Source organism: Ornithorhynchus anatinus, chromosome 3 (assembly GCF_004115215.2).
Source record: "Ornithorhynchus anatinus isolate Pmale09 chromosome 3, mOrnAna1.pri.v4, whole genome shotgun sequence".
NCBI classification, from domain to species: domain Eukaryota; kingdom Metazoa; phylum Chordata; class Mammalia; order Monotremata; family Ornithorhynchidae; genus Ornithorhynchus; species Ornithorhynchus anatinus.
Window position 1 is genome coordinate 33,707,997 of NC_041730.1, and position 20,128 is coordinate 33,728,124.

The 20,128-nt window shown below is 41.5% G+C and overlaps 1 protein-coding gene across 3 annotated transcripts; it reads left to right on the forward strand.

Annotated features, from left to right (window-relative positions):
• The first annotated feature begins 2,467 nt into the window (after positions 1-2,467).
• Positions 2,468-17,651, forward strand: DHCR7 (7-dehydrocholesterol reductase). Of its 3 annotated transcripts, none has more exons than XM_007658598.3 (8): positions 2,468-2,641; positions 8,515-8,618; positions 10,970-11,192; positions 11,606-11,696; positions 12,606-12,819; positions 13,475-13,679; positions 14,787-14,918; positions 16,263-17,651. In XM_007658598.3, the coding sequence occupies exons 1-8, from the start codon at positions 2,483-2,485 to the stop codon at positions 16,725-16,727; spliced, it is 1,593 nt and encodes a 530-aa protein (XP_007656788.2). In that variant the 5' UTR covers positions 2,468-2,482; the 3' UTR covers positions 16,728-17,651. The 3 variants fall into 3 exon arrangements, with proteins under 3 accessions (XP_007656788.2, XP_028916960.1, XP_007656797.1); XM_029061127.2 differs by having other exon boundaries at positions 12,606-12,738; XM_007658607.4 differs by lacking the exon at positions 2,468-2,641 and adding an exon at positions 6,765-6,795.
• Positions 17,652-20,128: the final 2,477 nt, after the last annotated feature.

The window sequence follows — 20,128 nt, forward strand, 5'->3', positions numbered from 1 at the left end:
CAGCTGACAAGTGGCAGAGCTGGGATTCGAACCCATGATCTCTGACTCCCAAGCCCGGGCTCTTTCCACTGAACCACGCTGCTTCTCTGATTAGAACCCATGACCTTCTGACTTGCAGGCCAACAGAGGCACAGAGAAATGACTTTCTCAAGGTCACACTGCAGCCACAGGGCGGAGGCAAAATTGGAACCCATGACCTTCTGACTCACAGGCTAAAAGTGACAGGGGGTGGTGGGGCATTTAGTTGAGGGGTAGTGGGAGAGATGAATAGCTGAATTTCTGTCCCACTCCAGACCTTCCCAGGCCCATAATAATAATAATGGTATTTGTTAAGAAATCTATGATGTGTCAAGCACTGCATTCAGTGCGCTGGGGTGGATAATAATAATAATGTTGGTATTTGTTAAGCGCTTACTATGCGCAGACCACTGTTCTAAGCGCTGGGGCAGACACAGGGGAATCAGGTTGTCCCACGAGGGCTCACAGTCTTAATCCCCATTTTACAGATGAGGGAACTGAGGCACAGAGAAGTTAAGTGACTTGCTCACAGTCACACAGCTGACAAGTGGCAGAGCTGGGACTTGAACTCATGACCCCTGACTCCAAAGCCCATGCTCTTTCCACTCAGTACAGTGCTCTGCTTACAACTAAGCTCTCAATAAATACGATTGAATGAAAAGATAATCAGGTCCCACACAGGGCTCACGGGAGAGGGAGAAGAGGATTGATTCCCCATTTTGTAGACAGGAAAATGGAGGGAACAGAGAAATGAAATGACTTGCCCAAGATCACAAAGCAGGAAAGTGGCAGAGCTGAGCATAGAACCCAGGTCCTCTGACTCTGGCCCATCCTCTTTCCACTAGTCTCTCCTCTGCCCTTCCTTGGATCCCTATCCAGTTCCCGACGCGTTTGTTTTTGCTGCTCCCCCGTAACCGAGTAAATAGCTGTTACTTCATGCATTTCATCTCCTGTTCATCCTCCTTTTGCCTCCCTCCATCTTTGCATGTACAGTTCTGTTGACTATCCAATTCCTGGAGCTCTGAAGTCAGTGAAAAGAGGGCAAGGACATCAGAGAAGTACTTGGAAGATGGGAGTTGCCGAAGTTGGGAGGTGCTTTGCACACAGTAACGGCTCAGTAAATACCAGTGATAGGTTGATCTGGATGATGGCCTGACTCTTACTTTCTTTAAGCAACAGATCTTTTAGGGACCTGTGGATGTGGTCTACTGAAACTCAATAGCTAAAGGCCTCAAAGCGCCAACAATCACCAAGATAGTCTTATCTGTTAACAATCGCAACAGTTAACCATTCCAGAGCACTCCTCAAATTAGTTATGCTTAATAGGATTCATCTAGCATTTTAAAAAGCCCCTGCCTCTTGGGCACAAGATCACACATTACCTGCACAAACCTGAAAACGCCTTCTGAAAGGCTTTATTCGAGGGACTAGCCAAATAAATCTCATAAATCTTGCGGTGGATCCAGGACACCGTTTCTTATCTAATCCATCTATGCGCTAATTCAGGAGGTGGGAAAACATGCCCTGATTCTTTGTTTGTTTGTTTGATGGTACTTAAGTACTTATTATGTGTCAAACATTGTCCTAAACCCTGGGATAGGAACAAGTCAATTAGGTCAGAGACATCCAACCCACATGTGGCTCACAGTCTTAGGTAGGAGGGAGAAGAGGTATTGAATCCCCATTATACAGTTGAGGAAACTGAGGAACAGAGAAGTTAAGTGATTTGACCAAGATCATTCATTCAAACGTATTTATTGAGCGGTTAGTGTGCGCAGTGCACTGTACTGAGCACTTGGGAGAGTACAGTACAACAATAAACAGTCACACGAGTTTACAGTTAGGGGCCCGGGGGAGACAGACATCAATATAAGTAAATAAAATTAGATATATACACAAATGCTGTGGGGCTGGGAGCGGGAAAGGAGCAAGGGGAGCAAGTTAAGGCGACGCAGAAGGTAGTAGGAGATGAGGACAAGTGGGGCTTAGTCTGGGAAAGCCTCCTGGAGGAAATGTTGCTTAAATAAGGCTTTGATCACACAGCAAGCAGTTGTCAGAATCGGGATTAGAACTCAGGTCCTGACTCCCAAACCCGCGCTCTTTCCACGAAGGCCACGCTGTTTTGCTCGCTCCACTCTCACAATCCACGCATCTCTCCTTACCCACCCCCTGCTACAGATCCATGCAGGCTGCAGGGTCCGGAAGCATCTATGCATTTTTTGCAACAGGCTACGCAGACCGTTTTTCAATTTAGGATTAGGACGGGGACCCGGGGCTGTGATTTCCAAGTGGCTTTCAGGGGAGTACATGAATCCAGCGCGGAGACAGCTTGGAGTGGAAAGGTTATGTTTTCCTAAGACTTTCAAGCGCTGCCTGTGGCGGGGGGGTGGAGGGGGGGGTGTGGCCAGCTAGTGGTTACCATGGTTACCGAATCAGCTCGGGATGGTTTGAGCCCCCTGTACCAATGGAGAAAGCAGCCTCGTATACACGAATGGACTGTCTACCAGTGATTGGATTGCGGACTGAACACGTCAGATATGGGGTGGGGCCTCCGACCTGGGCTTTCCCTTGTAATTCTGCCAAAATCAAGGACAGACCGTGTCAGGAGCCGCAGGACGACGAGGTAAGCAATTGCCTTTGGGAATGGCCGTGGATGGGTCAGAATGGTGTCTTGATCCGGGTGAATATTTGAAAAGCCTCGTTCGTTTTGGCAAGTGAAGAGATGCTCTTTATAGGAATAATCAGAGGATGCAAGCGCTTGCACGTACAGGCCGCTTTACCGACACAGACAACCTTCGGGCGAGGAGAAAGGAAGAAGGGTGGGCAGTCGGATCCAGAATTCCCAGAACCAAGTCCATTGGTGTCAAGTGGTGGCGGGAAGTCTGGGCTTCCCGGGGCCAAAGTGACAGGGGACAGCCCTCCGTGGAGCAGAGCAGCAGTGGCAGGAGAAGGGAAAGGAAATGATGGCAGATTGTAGCTTCCCGCAGCAACCCCCGATGGCCCAGATTTTCTGAGTCCGTAGGCCTCTTCGGGGCCCCAAACCTTGAATTCCTGGACATCGGCAGTAGCAGCGACAGTCTCTGCCTGTTGTTTCATGTACCTCTTCCCTCCCCTACCTGATGTTTTGTTTTATTTTCTGCCCCCCCCCTTCTAATAATAATAATAATGATGATATCTCTAGACAGTGAGCCCGTTGTTGGGTAGGGATTGCCACTCTCTGTTGCCGAATTGTACTATCCAAACGCTTAGTACAGTGCTGTGCACACAGTAAGCGCTCAGTCAATACGATTGAATGATGAATGACCAGTGGTGAGGAGGTCGATGTGAATGCATGTGTCTGCAGACGCACGTGTCCGAGTGGTGTGCAGGACGAAATTGTGGTGGTATTTGTGAAGCGCTTTTTGTGTGCCGATCACTGTGGAAGTGCTGAGGTCGATCTGAGCCATCAGATCTCCTGCTTGTGGAGTGGGAGGGAAACAAGAGGGAAGGCCTAGTCCGCTCCCATGGGTGTGGGGTTGTGTTGCAACAGGGGAGAAGAAGGTCGAAGATGGTGTTCTCCCTCGCCTCCCAGGATATTTTCATCTCAGATTTTCCTTGAAAGCCAGGGTTGCAGAAAAGTTGATTTTATTTTTGCAGGGTAGGGCATTAGGGATGCACTATGCACTGGACCCCAGTGCCCCAGCCCAACCAAATTACTCTGTGGGCCAACAATGTCTTCTATCCCATGAACAGATTAAGGAGTTTGCATATCTGTGTTGTTATTATCAAAGCAAAATTGAGAAGCATCTCCCTGATCTGAGAACCGATCTTTGATATGCACCTTCTGGGTTGGAAGTATTTTGGGACCAGTGAGGAACCTCCAGTGGTGACTGACTGCTCTGCCAACCCTGTTCTCCTTCCCACAGTCCAGTGCTCCACCCAGAATTTGAATGCTATTTTAGGTAAAATATTCGATGCACAGATACCATGTTTTTTTAAAAAATTCCCCAAAGGCTAGTGGAATAATAATTTTGAATGTATTTCACCGAGAGGAATCAAGAAATCTCCATAATCCATCAGTTTTTTAAAAAATGTTATTTGTTAAGTTGTCACCATGTGCCAAGCACTTGTTTAATCACTGGGGTAGATACAAACTAATCAGGTTGGACACAGTCCATGTCCCACCTGGGCGCTCACAGTCTTAAATTCCATGGTTCAGATAAGGGAACTTGAGGCACAGAGAAGTTAAGTGACTTGACCGAGGTCATACAGTGGACAAATGGCGGGTTCGGCTATAGAACCCAGGTCTTTCAGACTCCCAGGCCCATGCCGTAACCACTAGGCCATGCTGCTTCTCAATGGTATTTACTTCATTCACTCAGTGGTATTTAGTAAGCGCTTACTATGTGCGGAATGCTGTACTAAGCACTTTGGAGAGTACAATACAACAGATTTGGTAGACGTGTTCCCTGCCCACAAGGAGCTTACAGTATAGATGGGGAGACCAACATTAAAATTAGTTACAGATGCATACATAAGTGCTTTGGGACTGAAGATGGAGTGAATATCAAGTGCTTAAAGGGTGTGGGTCCAGTGCGTGGATAACACAGAAGAAAGAGGGGTTAAGAGGAGGGCTTAGTTGAGAAGGGCTTCTTGGAGGAGATGTGATTTTAGTTTAGCTTTGGAGTTGGGGAGAGACTTCACCATTTTATTGTCCAAGTCAGTAAAGTAAAAACGTTTGGACCATTTTTATTATGTCATTATCATTTAGTTTTTGTTAATTGGCTTTTTATGGGGACCCATACCATATTTGTCAAACTAATTTTAAAGTCATCAAAAATGTAGAATTTGTTTCTTCGTTTACTTGAAATTAATTTGAATCTGATCAAGTATTTACTTAGGTACCCCTTTAATGTCAGATCTGACTGTCAATCAGTGATATTTACTGAGCACTTACTGTGTGCACAGCACTCTCCAAAGTATTTGAGGAGTTCAGTATAACACTGGAGTAAAGATTAAGAGTTAAGAGGCTATTCCTAACATCTGTTTCTACTCTTGGTATTAGATTCATGGTAGATAGAATGTTAGCAGGAAGGGTCTTTTTTGTTGAGGAAGATATGAAAGATCACACTTTGAAAATTAAATATCTACTTAAGTACACATAAAAATTGAATTTTAACTACTTGGCAACTGTACCTATTTACACTGCTAATGATCATTTAACTATTATGTTTTTATCACTAATTTCTAATATATGTACATTATGCAGGCTAAATCTGGATCTTGGGAAAATGTTAATGGATTTTATGTTATTTCCTAGGAGAAACTGTATTTGGGTTAGGGTTTTTTTTGCCTAGTACACTCAGTTTTCATGGAGCCAATTGAAAGAGTACTAAATGGTACCTGGAATTAGGCATTTGGCATTAAGCTCGATCCGTGCAGATTCAGGAGAAAAATTAAAATATTTTCAGAAGTAGTTTAATTCTAGAGAAGCAATGTGGCGTAATGGAAAGAACCTGGGCCTGGAAGTCAGATAACCTGGATTCTAATGCCAGCTCTGCCGCTTGTTTGCTATGTGATCTTGGGTGGGTCACTTAATTTTTGTGTGTCAGTTACCTCATCCTCATAAAATGGAGATTAAGACTGTGAACCCCACATAGGATATAGACCACAGTTAATCCAACCTGATTAACTGGTATTTACCCCAGTACAGTGCCTGGCATAGATTGAGCGCTTAACAAATACCATAAAAGAAAAAGAAAACATGCTTTCCTGATATACATCCATTCCGTGCCCTCCCCATTGGCCCTTTCTCCAACTTCCAGTGGGCTGAGTTCCTTATCCTTACCTTCCCTCCCAAACTCTGTCCTCTCCCTGACTATCCCATCGCTGTGGATGGTACAACCATCCTTCCCATCTCACAAGCTCACAACTTTGGTGTCATCCTTGATTCCGCTCTCTCAGTCACCCCAAATATCCAATCTGTCACCAAAACCTGCCGGTCTCACCTTCACAATATTTCCAAGATCTGACCTGTCCTCTCCTTCCAAACCACTACCACCTTAGTACAGTCACGCATCCTATCCTCACTGGATTACTGCATCAGCCTCCTTTCTGACCTCCCAACCTCCTGTCTCTTCCCTCTTCAGTCTATACTTCCCTCTGCTGCCCAGATTATCTTTCCACAGAAATGTTCTGGACATGTCACCTCCCTCCTCCAAATCCTCCAGTGCTTACTTATCAACCCCCGCATCAAACAAAAACTTCTCACCATTGGCTTCAAAGCTCTCCATCACCTTGCCCCTTCTTACCTCACCTCCCTTCTCTCCTTCTACATCCTAGCCTGAACACACCGCTCCTCTGGTGCTAACCTTCTCACTGTGCCTTGTTCTCTCCTGTCCCACTGTTGACCCGTGGCCCACGTCCTTCCTCTGGCCTGGAACTCCCTCCCTCCTCAAATCCACCAATCACAATTCTCCCCTTCAAAGCCCTGTTGAAGGCTCACCTCCTCCAGGAGGCCTTCCCAAACTAAACTTCCCTTTTCCTTAGCTCCTTTTACTCTTAGCCCCTCTCCCCCTCCCCGTAGCACGTGTGTATATATGTACATACCTATAATTCTGTTTATTCATATTGATGCTTATTTACTTGTTTTGATGTTTATATCTATAATTCTATTTATATTAAAGTCTGCGTACTTGTTTTGATGTCTCTCTCCCGGCTTCTAGACTGTAAGCTGTGTGGGCAGGAATTTCTCTGTATTGCTGAATCGTATTGTCCAAGTACTGTACTCTTCACACAGTAAGTGCTCAATAAATACGATTGACTGACTGACTGAATGAATGAATGAAAGAAGCTACGGAAGAGCACAGAATATTAATGGCCTGTGTCACTCTGCCTTGCCCCTGATACAGCTCAGGGAGTTACATAACCCACACTTTGTCTTCTTCTGCTTCTGCTACTGAAACATAAGGAAATGCAGGTTCTAGGATCAGTCATATTGTATTTATATATATATCAATCATTTTGTATTTATTGCACATTTATTGTTAGAGGAGTGAAATGGGGCGGAGATAGAGTAGTTAAAGCTGCAGGAGTGTGCTGGTTTGTAGTAGGAAATGAACAAAGTGAGATAGAAGGGAGCAAGATGATTGATACGGAGGTGGATGGGCAACCACTGAAGGGTCCAATAGGGGATGGCTGGGGGAGTCACCATGCCAGTGAATTGTTTTCATCTAGTTTATTAATTTGGTCAAACCATTTTGGGTGATCTGTGAGCCCGTTGTTGGGTGGCATTGTCTCTATCTGTTGCCGAATTGTACATTCCAAGCGCTTAGTACAGTGCTCTGCACACAGTAAGTGCTGAATAAATACAATTGAATGAAAAAATGATCACTTGAATTTAGTTCAGTTCCTCTGACCTAACTACCCAAATCAGTTTCGATTCAGAAAAAAACTTCTGGAAAGGCTGAAATATAGCATTAATTGAGCCAGTCATCTCTCTCATTTTCATCCTCCTGTGCAATGGCCATACTGATTCTGAACCAAATACCTGTTTTTGAAATTTTTACATTTTAAAGGAACAAATATTGAATGGTAAGATTAGACGATCATAAGTAACCTGGAATAGTGTCAAGTTGGTTACGGCTGACTTTTCAAATCAACCTCCGACTCACTCTCTCCTGGTAGAATCTATTTTGTTATATGAGAAGTAGCGTGGCTCAATGGAAAGAGCCCGGGCTTGGGAGTCAGAGGTCACGGGTTCGCATCCCGACTCTGCCCCTTGTCAGCTGTGTGACTGTGGGCAAGTCACTTCACTTCTCTGGGCCTCAGTTCCTTCATCTGTAAAATGGGGGTGAAGACTGTGAGCCTCACATGGGACAACCTGGTTACCCTGTGTCTACCCCAGAGCTTAGAACAGTGCTCTGCACATAGTAAGCGCTTAACAAATACCAACATTATTACATATATATATATATATATATATATATTTTGGCAGAAGACGGGAGAGTAACATATGTTAACTTGTGGACAGGACCAGTCATGGAGTTCAGATCCCTATAGTCTGTCCAAAGACATTTCGCTTATTGATTCAGGCATCGGACTTCGGGCAGGTCTATTGAGAGAGACTCTTGCTTCATTGAATCCTGTTAAAAATTAAATCAACCAGTTTTTATGAGGTGAAGTATCACAGAAGTTTGTTGTACATGAATTCTCTCCACCCTATTTTCTTATTCAGTCAGTCAATCATATTTATTAAGTGCTTCCTGTGTGCAAAGCACACATGTGCTAAGCACTTGGGAAGGTACAGTACAACAATAAACAGGAGCAGTCCCTGCTCTCAATAAACTTACAGTCTAGAGGGGGGATTTGCAAGTCCCTGGATAAATGCAATTTATTGAGTGCTCACTATGAGAAGAACACTATATTAAATGCTTAATTTTTTTTCTTTAAATAGGATTTAAATTGTTGGAGTGGTTATTTACTGGAATCTGTGGTCCAAATCTCTCTTTTCTGTAGGTTCCAATGGCTACAGGCTCCACAACAAATTCTTCAAAATCCAAGAACAAAAATGGGATTTCTGACAAAAATAAAGCACTTCAAGGACAGTGGGGAAGAGCCTGGTAAGTTTTGGCTGATGGTACTTTGACATAACGAAGTGATGTGTACTGGAGAATTGCTTTTGTAAAGAGGAATCAGCTTATTTCGGGAAGCTGAAAAACAGATTCTTCCAGCTGAGGGACCCAGTTGAAAATCAACAGGCCCAAAATGTTCATTATTAGGACAGTGCCATAGGTGGACACCTTAAAAAAGAGCAGAAAATGTGACCTGTTTCTCTGACATAGGAGGTTTTGCAGAGGAAATGGAGAGAGTATAATAATCATCAAGAGTATTTACTGAATACCTGCTATGTGCAGAGCACTGCACTTGGTATTTGTAGACCATGCATGATGGTGATGATAATTATAGTATTTGTTAAGCGCTTACCATGTGCCAAGCACAGTTCTAAGCACTAGATTAGATACAAGGTAATCAGGTTGGAAACAGTCCCTGTCCCACATAGAACTCACAGTCGTAATCCCCATTTTTCAGATGAGGTAACTGAGACACAGAGAAATGAGATGACTTGCCCAAGGTCACACAGCAGACAAATGTTGGATCCGGGATTAGAACCCAGGTCCCTGTGACTGCCAGGCCCATGCTCTATCCATTAGGCCATGCTGCTTCTAATGCTTACTTCAATTAGGAGAGGTTGTTAGGAAGTCACTGTGCCAAAAATGCTCTTCTTGGGTGTATTTCCCCATGCCATTGTATAGTCCTTTAAGAGTAAAAGAGGTTCTCTTTTCTTTCCAATCCATTTCCCATCTCTGCAACATCTGGGCCAGTTGTATTCATGCATGCATCACAGGCCCAATAGCTCAACCAGATAAATGTGTCCCAAATCAATAATCAGTCAATCATATTTATTGAGCACTTACTCTGTGCAGAGCACTGTACTAAGTGCTGGGGAGAGTATAATATAACCAAGTTGGTAGACACGTTCCCTATGGACAATGAGCTTACATCCTGCTGCTCATGCAGTGTTGCCATAGACCTCTCTCGTGCTTCCAGTGTGTTTCCTTATATCTCCCCAGGTGAAGTCTGCTTTCCACAAACCAAAGCCAGCAATGACTGAGGCTCTTGTCTGAGTGATGATGATCTGTTTTTGGCATTTTATGAAAAGGATGAAAACAAACTAAGCCTCCTGAAAAGTTTTGACCCAACTATGTTTTGTCATGATTGGCTCTTATTGATCTTATCAATGAGTAGATCTTAATAGCAACGTGGCTTAATGGAAAGAGCATGGGCTTGGGAGTCAGAGGTCATGGATTCTAATCCCGGATCTGCCCCTTGTCAGCTGTGTGACTGTGGACAAGTCACTTCACTTCTCTGAGCCTCAGTTACCTCATCTGTAAAATGGGGATGAAGTCTGTGAGCCTCACATGGGACAACCTGATTATCCTGTATCTACCCCAGCGCTTAGAACAGTGCTCTGCACATAGTAAGCGCTTAACAAATACCAAAATTATTATTATTATTATTGTTATTATTATTATTATTATTAATACCTTGCCAACTCTCCTGCTGGCTTTTCCTAAGCACTGAGGATTTCCCTGCCAGCCTCCCATCCAGTTTCCATTACTCTCCCTCATACCCTGAGTCACTGCAGCACCCTCCTAATAAACTCAGCACAGCCATTTTGCTAGAATGCCTCCATAAGAACAGCAGTTGCTTAGCAACAGAACCAGAGCTTCATTTTGAGCAGGAAGGCTTACTGGCTTTGGAGAAATCAGATGAATTTAATTCCATATGAGACACTGGATTGGTGCTTGATTTCTCTTTTCACTCAGGTTATGCCTTCCCCTTTCCATCTTCCTTACATCTTTGTGAGACACAAATAATTCTTTTCCAAAGATGTAGTAAGGAATAAACAATGTTCTGGAGATTCCTTAGAGAGAGCAAGCTGATATTCATTCATTCATTCATTCAAACGTATTTATCAAGTGCCTACTGTGTGCAGAGCACTGTACTAAGCCTTGGAAGAAAACAGTTCAACAAAGTTGGTAGACCCTTTCTCTACCCCCAAGGAGTTAACAGTCTAAATGATGATTATTATTAGTACTAATTTTTAATTATTGTTACATTTTTAAAGTGTTTACTATTGTCAAGCTCTGTTCTAAGCGTTGGGGTAGATACAAATGAATCAGTTCAGACACAGTCCATGTCCTACATGGGGCTTGCTAATAACCTTTTTATTCAGCTAGCCTTCTACAATAAAGGAGCAGTAAACTTAAATATTTCTGGCAGCAGGGGAATTATTCAGTTCACTACACTGTTATATATTCTACTAATAAAGAATGTCAGAGTAGTATGAGATGGGACCTTCTATTTCCCTGCACATGGTACATGGATGTAACATTTTTCTTTGTTTCAGGGAGGTGGATTGGTTTTCCCTAGCAAGTGTCATATTCCTGCTGATGTTTGCTCCATTTATTGTATATTACTTTATCATGGCATGTGACCAGTACCAATGTGCTCTTACTACCCCTCTTGTTGATCTCTTCACTGGGAATAATCATCTTTCTGACATCTGGGCGAAGACACCATCAATGAGCCAGAAAGCTGCTCAGATCTACACAGCTTGGGTCATTTTCCAGGTTAGTCCATTGTGGTTCTGATGGGAGATTACAGTGCTTGTGAAAATTGTTCTCAAAGTTAAGCGTGGTGAAGTAGCTTCAGGTTATAGGATCTGAGTTAATATGTTATGGCCATCTCCTTTCAGACTGCTAACATCTGGGAATGATAAATGACCTACCTAAGGAATAGTTTTGACTTTCAAGATGTGGGTCAAGTGAAATTGAAAGTGAGAGAATTATTTTGTCATTCAAATGGTGAATGCATTTCTCTTCAGTAAATCTTCTTTAGTGAGAGAGAGTGAATGAGGAAGCTATCCGTGCTTACACTGAAACCTTTGACTGAAACCTTTTGAAATGGAAGAGCAGATTCATATAAAAAATTGCAAAGACATTTCTGTCATTAGTAATCTTCTCTAAAATTCTTTGTACCGTAGGTCCTTTTGTACATATTGCTTCCTGATTTTTGTCATAAATTTCTGCCTGGCTATGTAGGAGGAGTACAAGAAGGTGCCATAACTCCTTCAGGTAATTTCATTTTTAGGGATAAAATGGACACTTGCACTATTTTGAGAGCTAACATAGATTTGAGAGTTTCACTGCCTACATTCTATAAACCTCACCTGAAATGGACTGTGTGATTATATTAGTGCTTAGTATGAGGTACAGCTAGAACTCAGTTTGCAGTGTTCTCGCTAGGAATTTTTTTGGACTTCTGGAAAAAAGCCACATGTGACCAGTGACAGCCAAAAAGACATTAACTACTAAATTAACTAAAGAAGTAGTGTAGTCTAATGGAAAGAGCATGAGCTGGGAGTCATAGGACCTGTGTTCTAATCCGAGCGCTACCATGTTTTTGCCGTGTTACCTTGGGCGAGTCAGTAAACTCTGTGCCTCAGTTACCTCAGCTATAAAATGGGAATTAAATCCCTCTCCTTCTGACTTAGACTGTGAGCCCCATATGGGAGAGGGACTGTGTCCAACCTACCTCATCACTTATGAATAGTGCTTGTACATAGTAAGCACTTAACAAGTGCCGTTATTATTATTATTATCATCATTATTATTATTATTACATGTTGGTGGGGGATGTGAGTGAGGATTAATTGTCATTAGCAAACAAGATCCCATCTACTCCATCTTCTTTCTGGTGATTTTTCTTGAGCCGAAATTTTCAGTCATTAATACTGTCAGTAATTGATTTTAATATCTGTAAATGCTAGCATTTGGGATGTGTCGAGGACTGACATTTTCAAAGTTTATTTTTGATGATCTGTCACGTGATGAAGGGAGCAATTCTGTGCTGCAGCAAAAGACCCAGATAATGAAAGAGTTGGCAAGAAGTGGTAGAATAGCCCTAATAAAAAGTCATCCTTTCAAGAAGGAATATGTAGGTCCTCAGAATATTTAACTGTCTTTTTCTCATTTTCTTTTCAGGGACAGTAAATAAATATGAAATCAATGGCCTTCAAGCCTGGATAATTACTCATCTTCTCTGGTTTGCAAATGCACATTTCTTCCACTGGTTCTCTCCTACTGTAATCTTTGACAACTGGATCCCACTGCTCTGGTGTGCCAATATTCTTGGCTATATAGTTTCCATATTTGTAATGATCAAGAGCTATCTTTTCCCTTCAAATTCAAAAGACTGGTATGTTTTTTATACTGTAATAGCTATTAAAATCCAAAAGTGTACTTATACTAATTGTGGTAGTGGAAAGTTCTTTAGCCAGAAATATTCTACTGTTTGGGTTTCTCTTTGTGACGAACCCTTCATAGCACATAGTGTGCATGCTTTGTAAAGGGATGTCATTTATTTAAAAGAAACAAAGTTGATAAATTAGTGGGTTATGAAGTTAGCAGTGTTAGGAACTATTTCAGCAGAAATAATTTCACTTCATCATCAATTTCTCAATTATTTATTAAGGGTTTTCACTTTGTAAATTGTATAGTGGGAGATGAAATGGAAGTTGGTGAAGACAAGGAGCTCGCAACCTGTGGAAGAGGAAGAGACACAGTTTAAATCCATAGCAAAATAGCAACAATGTAAAATGTGAATAATTTCAAAAATTTGAAGAACAGAAAGTTCAACACAGCCTTACACCTTCCTGTTCATTTTTTTAAACTGTAGTTTTATGGGGGGGCTTTGTTTTTATAAATCATAGGCTCAGCTTTCTCAACTTTGTGTTTATATCAAGAAGTAATTTTGCTTTGCATTCTTTACATTGCATGAACTGATTTATCTTCTGTAAATGCATTCATATACAATTACCTTTTCTGATTATTACTGTTTTATATGTTTTTAGCAAATTTACTGGTAACTTCTTCTACGATTTCATGATGGGTGTTGAATTTAATCCTCGAATAGGAAAATGGTTTGATTTCAAGCTTTTCTTCAATGGACGCCCAGGCATTGTAGCATGGACTCTTATTAACTTGTCATTTGCAGCCAAGCAGCAGGAACTCTATGGTCAGGTGACCAACTCCATGATCTTGGTTAATGTTCTACAGGTATGTTCAATTCTGCATGGGAAATCTTTAGTTCTGTTATCCTTCAAGCCTTTCCCATTGAACTCCAAACACCCACATCTCAACAGCCACCTTTGATACTTTCGAATTTATTGATACCCTTCTTCAGAAGCACTTGTTATAAACACATATTCGATTGTATAGTCAAGTCTTCATTTTGATTACTTGGTTTGTAAACACTTTATCTGTGTCTCCTGTTACATTACAAAATCCTAGTAGGCAGGGAATGTGATTCATATATTTGTTATAGTATCCCAAGTGTTTACAAGCACAGTGTATTCCACTCAGCGGACACTCGCTAAATACTGCTTTTCCTACTTTAAAAGATTTGACCCATAAAAGACATGAAATGCTTTTACTGGGTGAGATTAAGGATGCCAATGCAATGAAAACTAATTTTTGGAAGTAATAATGAGACTTTTTTCCTCATGTGCCCATGCCTGCTGCTCTAGGAGCCTCATTAACTAGCCTCTCTAGATTACAAGCTCATTGTGGACAGGGAAGATGTTGGCCATCTCTGTTGTATTGTACTCTCCCAAGCACTTGGTACAGTGCTCTGCACCTGATTAACTACTTCCGATCAATAAAGAACCATTTAGAGGTAATGAGTGTTCTGGAGAATTAGTTCAGCCTGTTGAAGGTAATAAAAATGCTAAGAAAACAGGACTGCAAATTTATTAAAAGTGGTGAAGAAATGGCAGAGTGTATTCAGTCCAGGGAAAAATATATGAGTAGTGAACAGAACAACCTAGTTCCTGGGCAGTGCTAGTTTAGAAAGAGATCCCCACTGCTTGGTCAGAATTTATAGGAAAGGTCCAGCTGGACCTAACGATCTTTCCTAATATTCAACTTTTAGGATCCGGATTTCCAGGTTAATGTAAATTATACAGTCACTAATAAGCCTGACAGAGCAGGTTAAGAAAATGAGTTGCAGGCAATTTTCTAACTTCCTAGCCAAAGCAGATCAGAATCTTTCTTCAGTAAGTTTATCCTCCAACTACACTGTGGGAAAGGAGGTGTGGGGGGAATTAAGACAGTTACAAATCTCTCGAAAAGATGAGTGATGAACTATTGCATGTGTATTTGCAGGGCATTTATGTTTTGGACTTTTTCTGGAATGAAGCATGGTACCTGAAAACCATAGACATCTGCCATGATCACTTTGGGTGGTATTTGGGTTGGGGAGACTGTGTCTGGCTACCATACCTCTATACTCTTCAGGTAAGAATAATTTTAATGCTCTGAGGTTTTCTCTAACCCATTTTGAATGCTAATCCTACCTATCATCAAATGACCACATATTGTACCAGATTCTGAACAGAGGTCAGAAAATATATAATCCCTATTTTCAAGGAGTTCATCGTTCAAATTTGCCATATAAATGTAGGCATATATATATGTATGTAAGAAAGAAACACACAGTTAATAGTACTTCCTGAATAAATGCTAGGGCATAGGGTTTTTGATGAAGTGAAAATGTACACTGTATATTGGAATGGATTCAGCAGTGTCTAGAAAATGAGTAAGTGATTCCAGTTTGCCCGAAAGACGATGGCAGAGGTGGGCTGTCAAGAGTTTTTAAAAGATAGAAGGGAAGGAGCTTAGCTGGAGTGAAGATGCATCTCTCCTTATGCAGTGTATGCACATGATTTCATTAAACTGCTGCTGGGAGGAAATACCAATTTTAAACATGTATTGCATAGGGAGTGAAAAAAGTATTATTCTGTTGCCAATTTTTAAAAGTCACGTCTCCATATGGAATAAATCTAATTTTATAAAACTATCCATTATGAATAGCCAAATGACTGTAAACCTAAAAAACGGGAGCAACTGTCCAGTTAAAATGGATTAGTTTTGCATTGGAAATAAGTGGGGAATACCCCAGTGAAATGACACATTGCTTTTAAAGACAGATCTTCATGTATGTTAATGACATGTTTATGATTCATCCATCTCAATTCCATGAGGGGAAATAGGAAGGATTTTAGTGTAATTAAGTAAGATTTTAGCCTCAGTGTGGGTGATGTTTTTTATTCTGGATTTATATGCCACCTTCTGTGATGAATCTAATAATATTAATAATAAATGGGGTATTCATTAAGTGCTTATTATGTACCAAGCACTGAACTAAGTGCTGGGGTAGATACAAGGTCATCAGGTCCCGCGTAGGGCTCACAGGAGGGAGAACAGTTATTGAATCCCCATTTTGTAGATGAGGGAACTGAGGCACCGAGAAGGTCACCCAGCAGGTAAGTGGAAGAGCCAGGATTAGAATCCAGGTCTTCTGACTCCCAGCCCATGCTCTTTCCACACAGTCATGCTGCTTTCCCACATTGGTCTTATTGGTCTGGCTCATCTTTGCTACAATGGCAGAGTAACATGGGAGGCCAGTACTGTGGTACAAGTACTCCCATCTCTAAGTCTACTCCCATAAACTTGGAGTTCCCCACCCTTCTCCTTAGGATGGTCCAGCAGTATATAAATGAAACTGAGAGTCACTGTAGAGTAACATAAAGGAAGGCATCACTTAATTGTTTCCATCCTCTGTTCTTTCATTCTTAACAGGGTTTATACTTGGTGTACAACCCCATACAGCTCTCCGTACCTCATGCGATGGGCGTCCTGCTGTTAGGTTTGGTAGGTTACTTTATCTTCAGGGTGACCAATCACCAGAAAGACCTTTTCCGACGCACCGATGGGAATTGCAAGATCTGGGGCAAGAAGCCAGAATACATAGAATGTTCCTACATGTCAGTGGATGGGAAGAAGCACTACAGCAAACTGATGATTTCAGGATTCTGGGGTGTGACCCGCCATTTTAACTATACCGGGGACTTAATGGGCTCCTTAGCCTACTGCCTGGCTTGTGGCTTTAACCATATCTTTCCTTACTTCTACATCATCTACATGTCCATCTTGTTAATTCACCGCTGTATCAGGGATGAGCACCGTTGTTCTAGCAAGTATGGTAAAGACTGGAAACGATATACCTCTGCAGTGCCCAAGCGACTGGTGCCAGGAATTTTCTAAGGATAAGCCTGTGCATTCTGGCCCTCTGGGGGTCTTCTTCCAAAGGGCAGTGAAGGAGTTTTCAGACTGCCTCTTCACCAGCAAAAACAACTGATTTTCTTTGTAGTCTGGAGAAGGACAGAGTTATGTTTTGTCTTTAAAGCAATGCCATTGGTTTTAATTCTTTGAAAATATTTTGCTCTTGTTTTCATTAGAATCAGAAGCCACTATACCACTGAAATGGAGTCTTAAAGTGACAAAAACTGCCAGTTCTGGATCAGACCAATGATCCATCCAGCTCAGTATTCTGTCTTTGAGAGTGGCCACAGGAACCTTGGAGAAACTATGTGGTGCTGACACTCTGTGGCATTTATCTTAGTGGTTAGGTGGGTTCCATCTAGCATCCCTAATATTCCCCTCTAGAAGCCCATTATGGACTTCTAATTTATGACTTTATCCAAACTCCTCCTCAAGCCTACTTGTATTTTTTGTTGGCTTAACTTCTGTAATTAACATTCCATATTCATTCATTCAGTCTTTTATTGGGCACTTACTGTGTGCAGAGCACTGTACTAAGCACTTGAGAGAGTGCAATACAGTAATAGACACATTCCCTGCCCACAGAGAGCTTACAGTAGAGTCTGCAAAGCATTCCATGTGTTTTTAACATTTGCTGTGTGGAGGCTTATTTTCTTACAGTACTGCCTAATGGATGGATCTGAAGCCTTAAAAATCTGTTTGTAAGTATCAGAAAGACTTTTTTGGCCAAATAAAGTTCAGTTAAAACAAGAACAAATCTGAGTGAAAATGCTGCCTTAGGCATTTTCTGCTCTCCATGTAAACAAGAAAAGAATTTATCAGCTACCCTCACTGATCTCCCACTCATTTTTGTTCAAGTCCAGGGGTTGGGTATAGAAATATAATTGCATTCACCTTGATAAATGACCAAGCTATTTTACGTATCTCTTATTTGTTTTTTATCATTGAAAATAAGTCCCTTTAGCAATTAAAAGCAAAGGGGAGGACTGCAAAATCCATAGAAAGCCCATTGCAGAGATGGGAACCTGAGAACAAAGGTAATACCAGACAGGGTCTGAAGATATGAAGTAGCATTGCCTCGTGGCTAGAACACAAGCCTGGGAGTCAGAAGGACCCGGGTTCTAATCCCAGCTCCACTATTTGTCTGCTGGGTGACCTTGGGCAAGTCACTTAACTGCTCTGTGACTCAGTTATCTCATCTGTAAAATGGGGATGAAGACTGCCCCATGTGGGATTGTGTCTACCCTAGTGCTTAGAACAGAGCCTGGCACATAGTAAGTGCTTAACAAATATCATCAAAAAAAAGGTTCAGATGAGTAACTAATTATTTAAATTATTTTTGAAGCATCTGACACCCCTTACTTCCTACTAATAACCCATTCGTGCCTCTCAACCATTTAACCAAACCTCGCTTGACCCTATTGGTAGTTTTGATGTGAACAACTGTCTGTCATAACTTTCACAGGCTCACTGCTGCTGTGTGAAGAAGTCCTTCCTTTCATTTGCCAAGCACTTAGTATAGTGCTTTGCACACAGTAAGCGCTCAATAAATACTGTTGAATGAAGGAATGAATTTGCCTTGATTCTCTTACCTTCAAGCTTCAGTGGGTGGCCCCTTGTCATGGGGAATATGGGGTTTGGTGAACAATAAAGAAATAGACTAGCCTAGTGGATAGATCACTGACTTGGAGTGACAAGGTCCTGGGTATTAATGCCGAATCCTCCACTTGTCTGCTGTGTGACCTTGCAAGTCAGTTAACTTCTCTGAGCCTTGGTTACCTCATCTGCAAAATGGGGACTAATACTGTGAGCTCCATGTGGGACATGGACTGGATTCAAACTGATTAGTTTGTATCTACCCCAGCGCTTAGTGAAGCACCTGGCACATAGGAAGTGATTAACAAATAACATAAAAAACCCTAGCTCTGTGTTTGCTCTATGTACATTACATTTTTGCAGACGCTAATTGCTTACCCTTTCAGACTGAGTCTTTCCGGCTTGGAAAGTTCTAGTCTTTACAGGCGAACTTTACTTAGAAGTTACTTAAGCACTGGGGTAGAATCAAATTAATCAGGTTGGACATGGTCCCTATCCCACATGGGGCTCACAATTTAAGCAGGAGAGAGAACAAGTATTTAATCCCCATTTTGCAGTTGAAGAAACTGAGACCGAGAAGTTAAATGACTTGCCCAAGGTCACACAGGAAGCAGTTGACAAAGCTGGTATTAGAACCCATGATCTGATTCCCAGGCCTCTGCTCTTTCCTCTAGATTATGCTGCTTCTCAAGTATGGACAAGGTCTGTTGTTATTTGTATCTTTCCCAACTCTTATTTAAGAATAGAATCAAAGGTTCTGCTTCACTTTGAGATTAGCTTTCAACTTATTGCAATTTCCTCCCCTGACCAATGTAATCAATAAGTGTTAATTTTTGAGCACTTACTATGTGCAGAGCACTGTACAACAGAGTTGGTAGTCCCGTTCCCTGCTGACAACAAGCTTACAGTTTAGAAAAACATTTCTGTGTTATTTTCAAGGGAATCGTAGAGTGTTTCTCTCTGTGTAAAATTCTCAGATCTGTCCTTAACCCCACATTTAACAGCCTTATTTTGCTCTTTGATGAGTTTTGTAGACAAGTTCAAAATAAATTCATTTTTTGTTCTATGCAGCATTTATCGAGTAGATAATTATAATTATGGTACTTATTAAGCATTACTATGTGCCAAGCACTGTTCTAAGTGGAGGGTTAAATACAAGTTAATCAGGTTCATAGCACCATCAATCTAGATGAGGTTCTGGCCCAGAGAAGTATATTTTCATATCTTATTATTATTCTCACTTGTCCACAGTCTAATTTCTTTCAGACCCCAGGCCCATCATTCCATACCAATGTGCACATCTATCCTGGTTCACCACAACTTTCATAGTTCAGACAATTTGTGCTGTATGGCTATGGATGCCACTGGAGGTGGGTCTCTGAGCAAAGGTAGGGGTGGGGGCTGCAATGAGGATGGGGGCTGCAATAGATCAGCCTGAAATGACTTTTTATAGGCTTCAGGATATAAAATGTATTACTATCATTTTCATGTTAACATAAAAGATACATCTATAAATTAAAGGGGACGCCTGAGACAAGCCTTTTCAGTTTCCACTGGGAGTATGGTTTAGCTTGTGACCCCATTACCAAATTACAAAACAAAAAGCTATAGAATAAAAATAATTTTTATCTTTTTGAAAGGAAAAAAGAGAGAGATGCCATATTGAAACTGTTTTGAAATAGAAATCTAATGGGTAGGTCTAGTCCTTTATTTCTTTATTAAATTTCTACTCTCCACAGACTTATTACACAGTACTTGGAAAATTGTTTTTTCTATTGCAGGATATA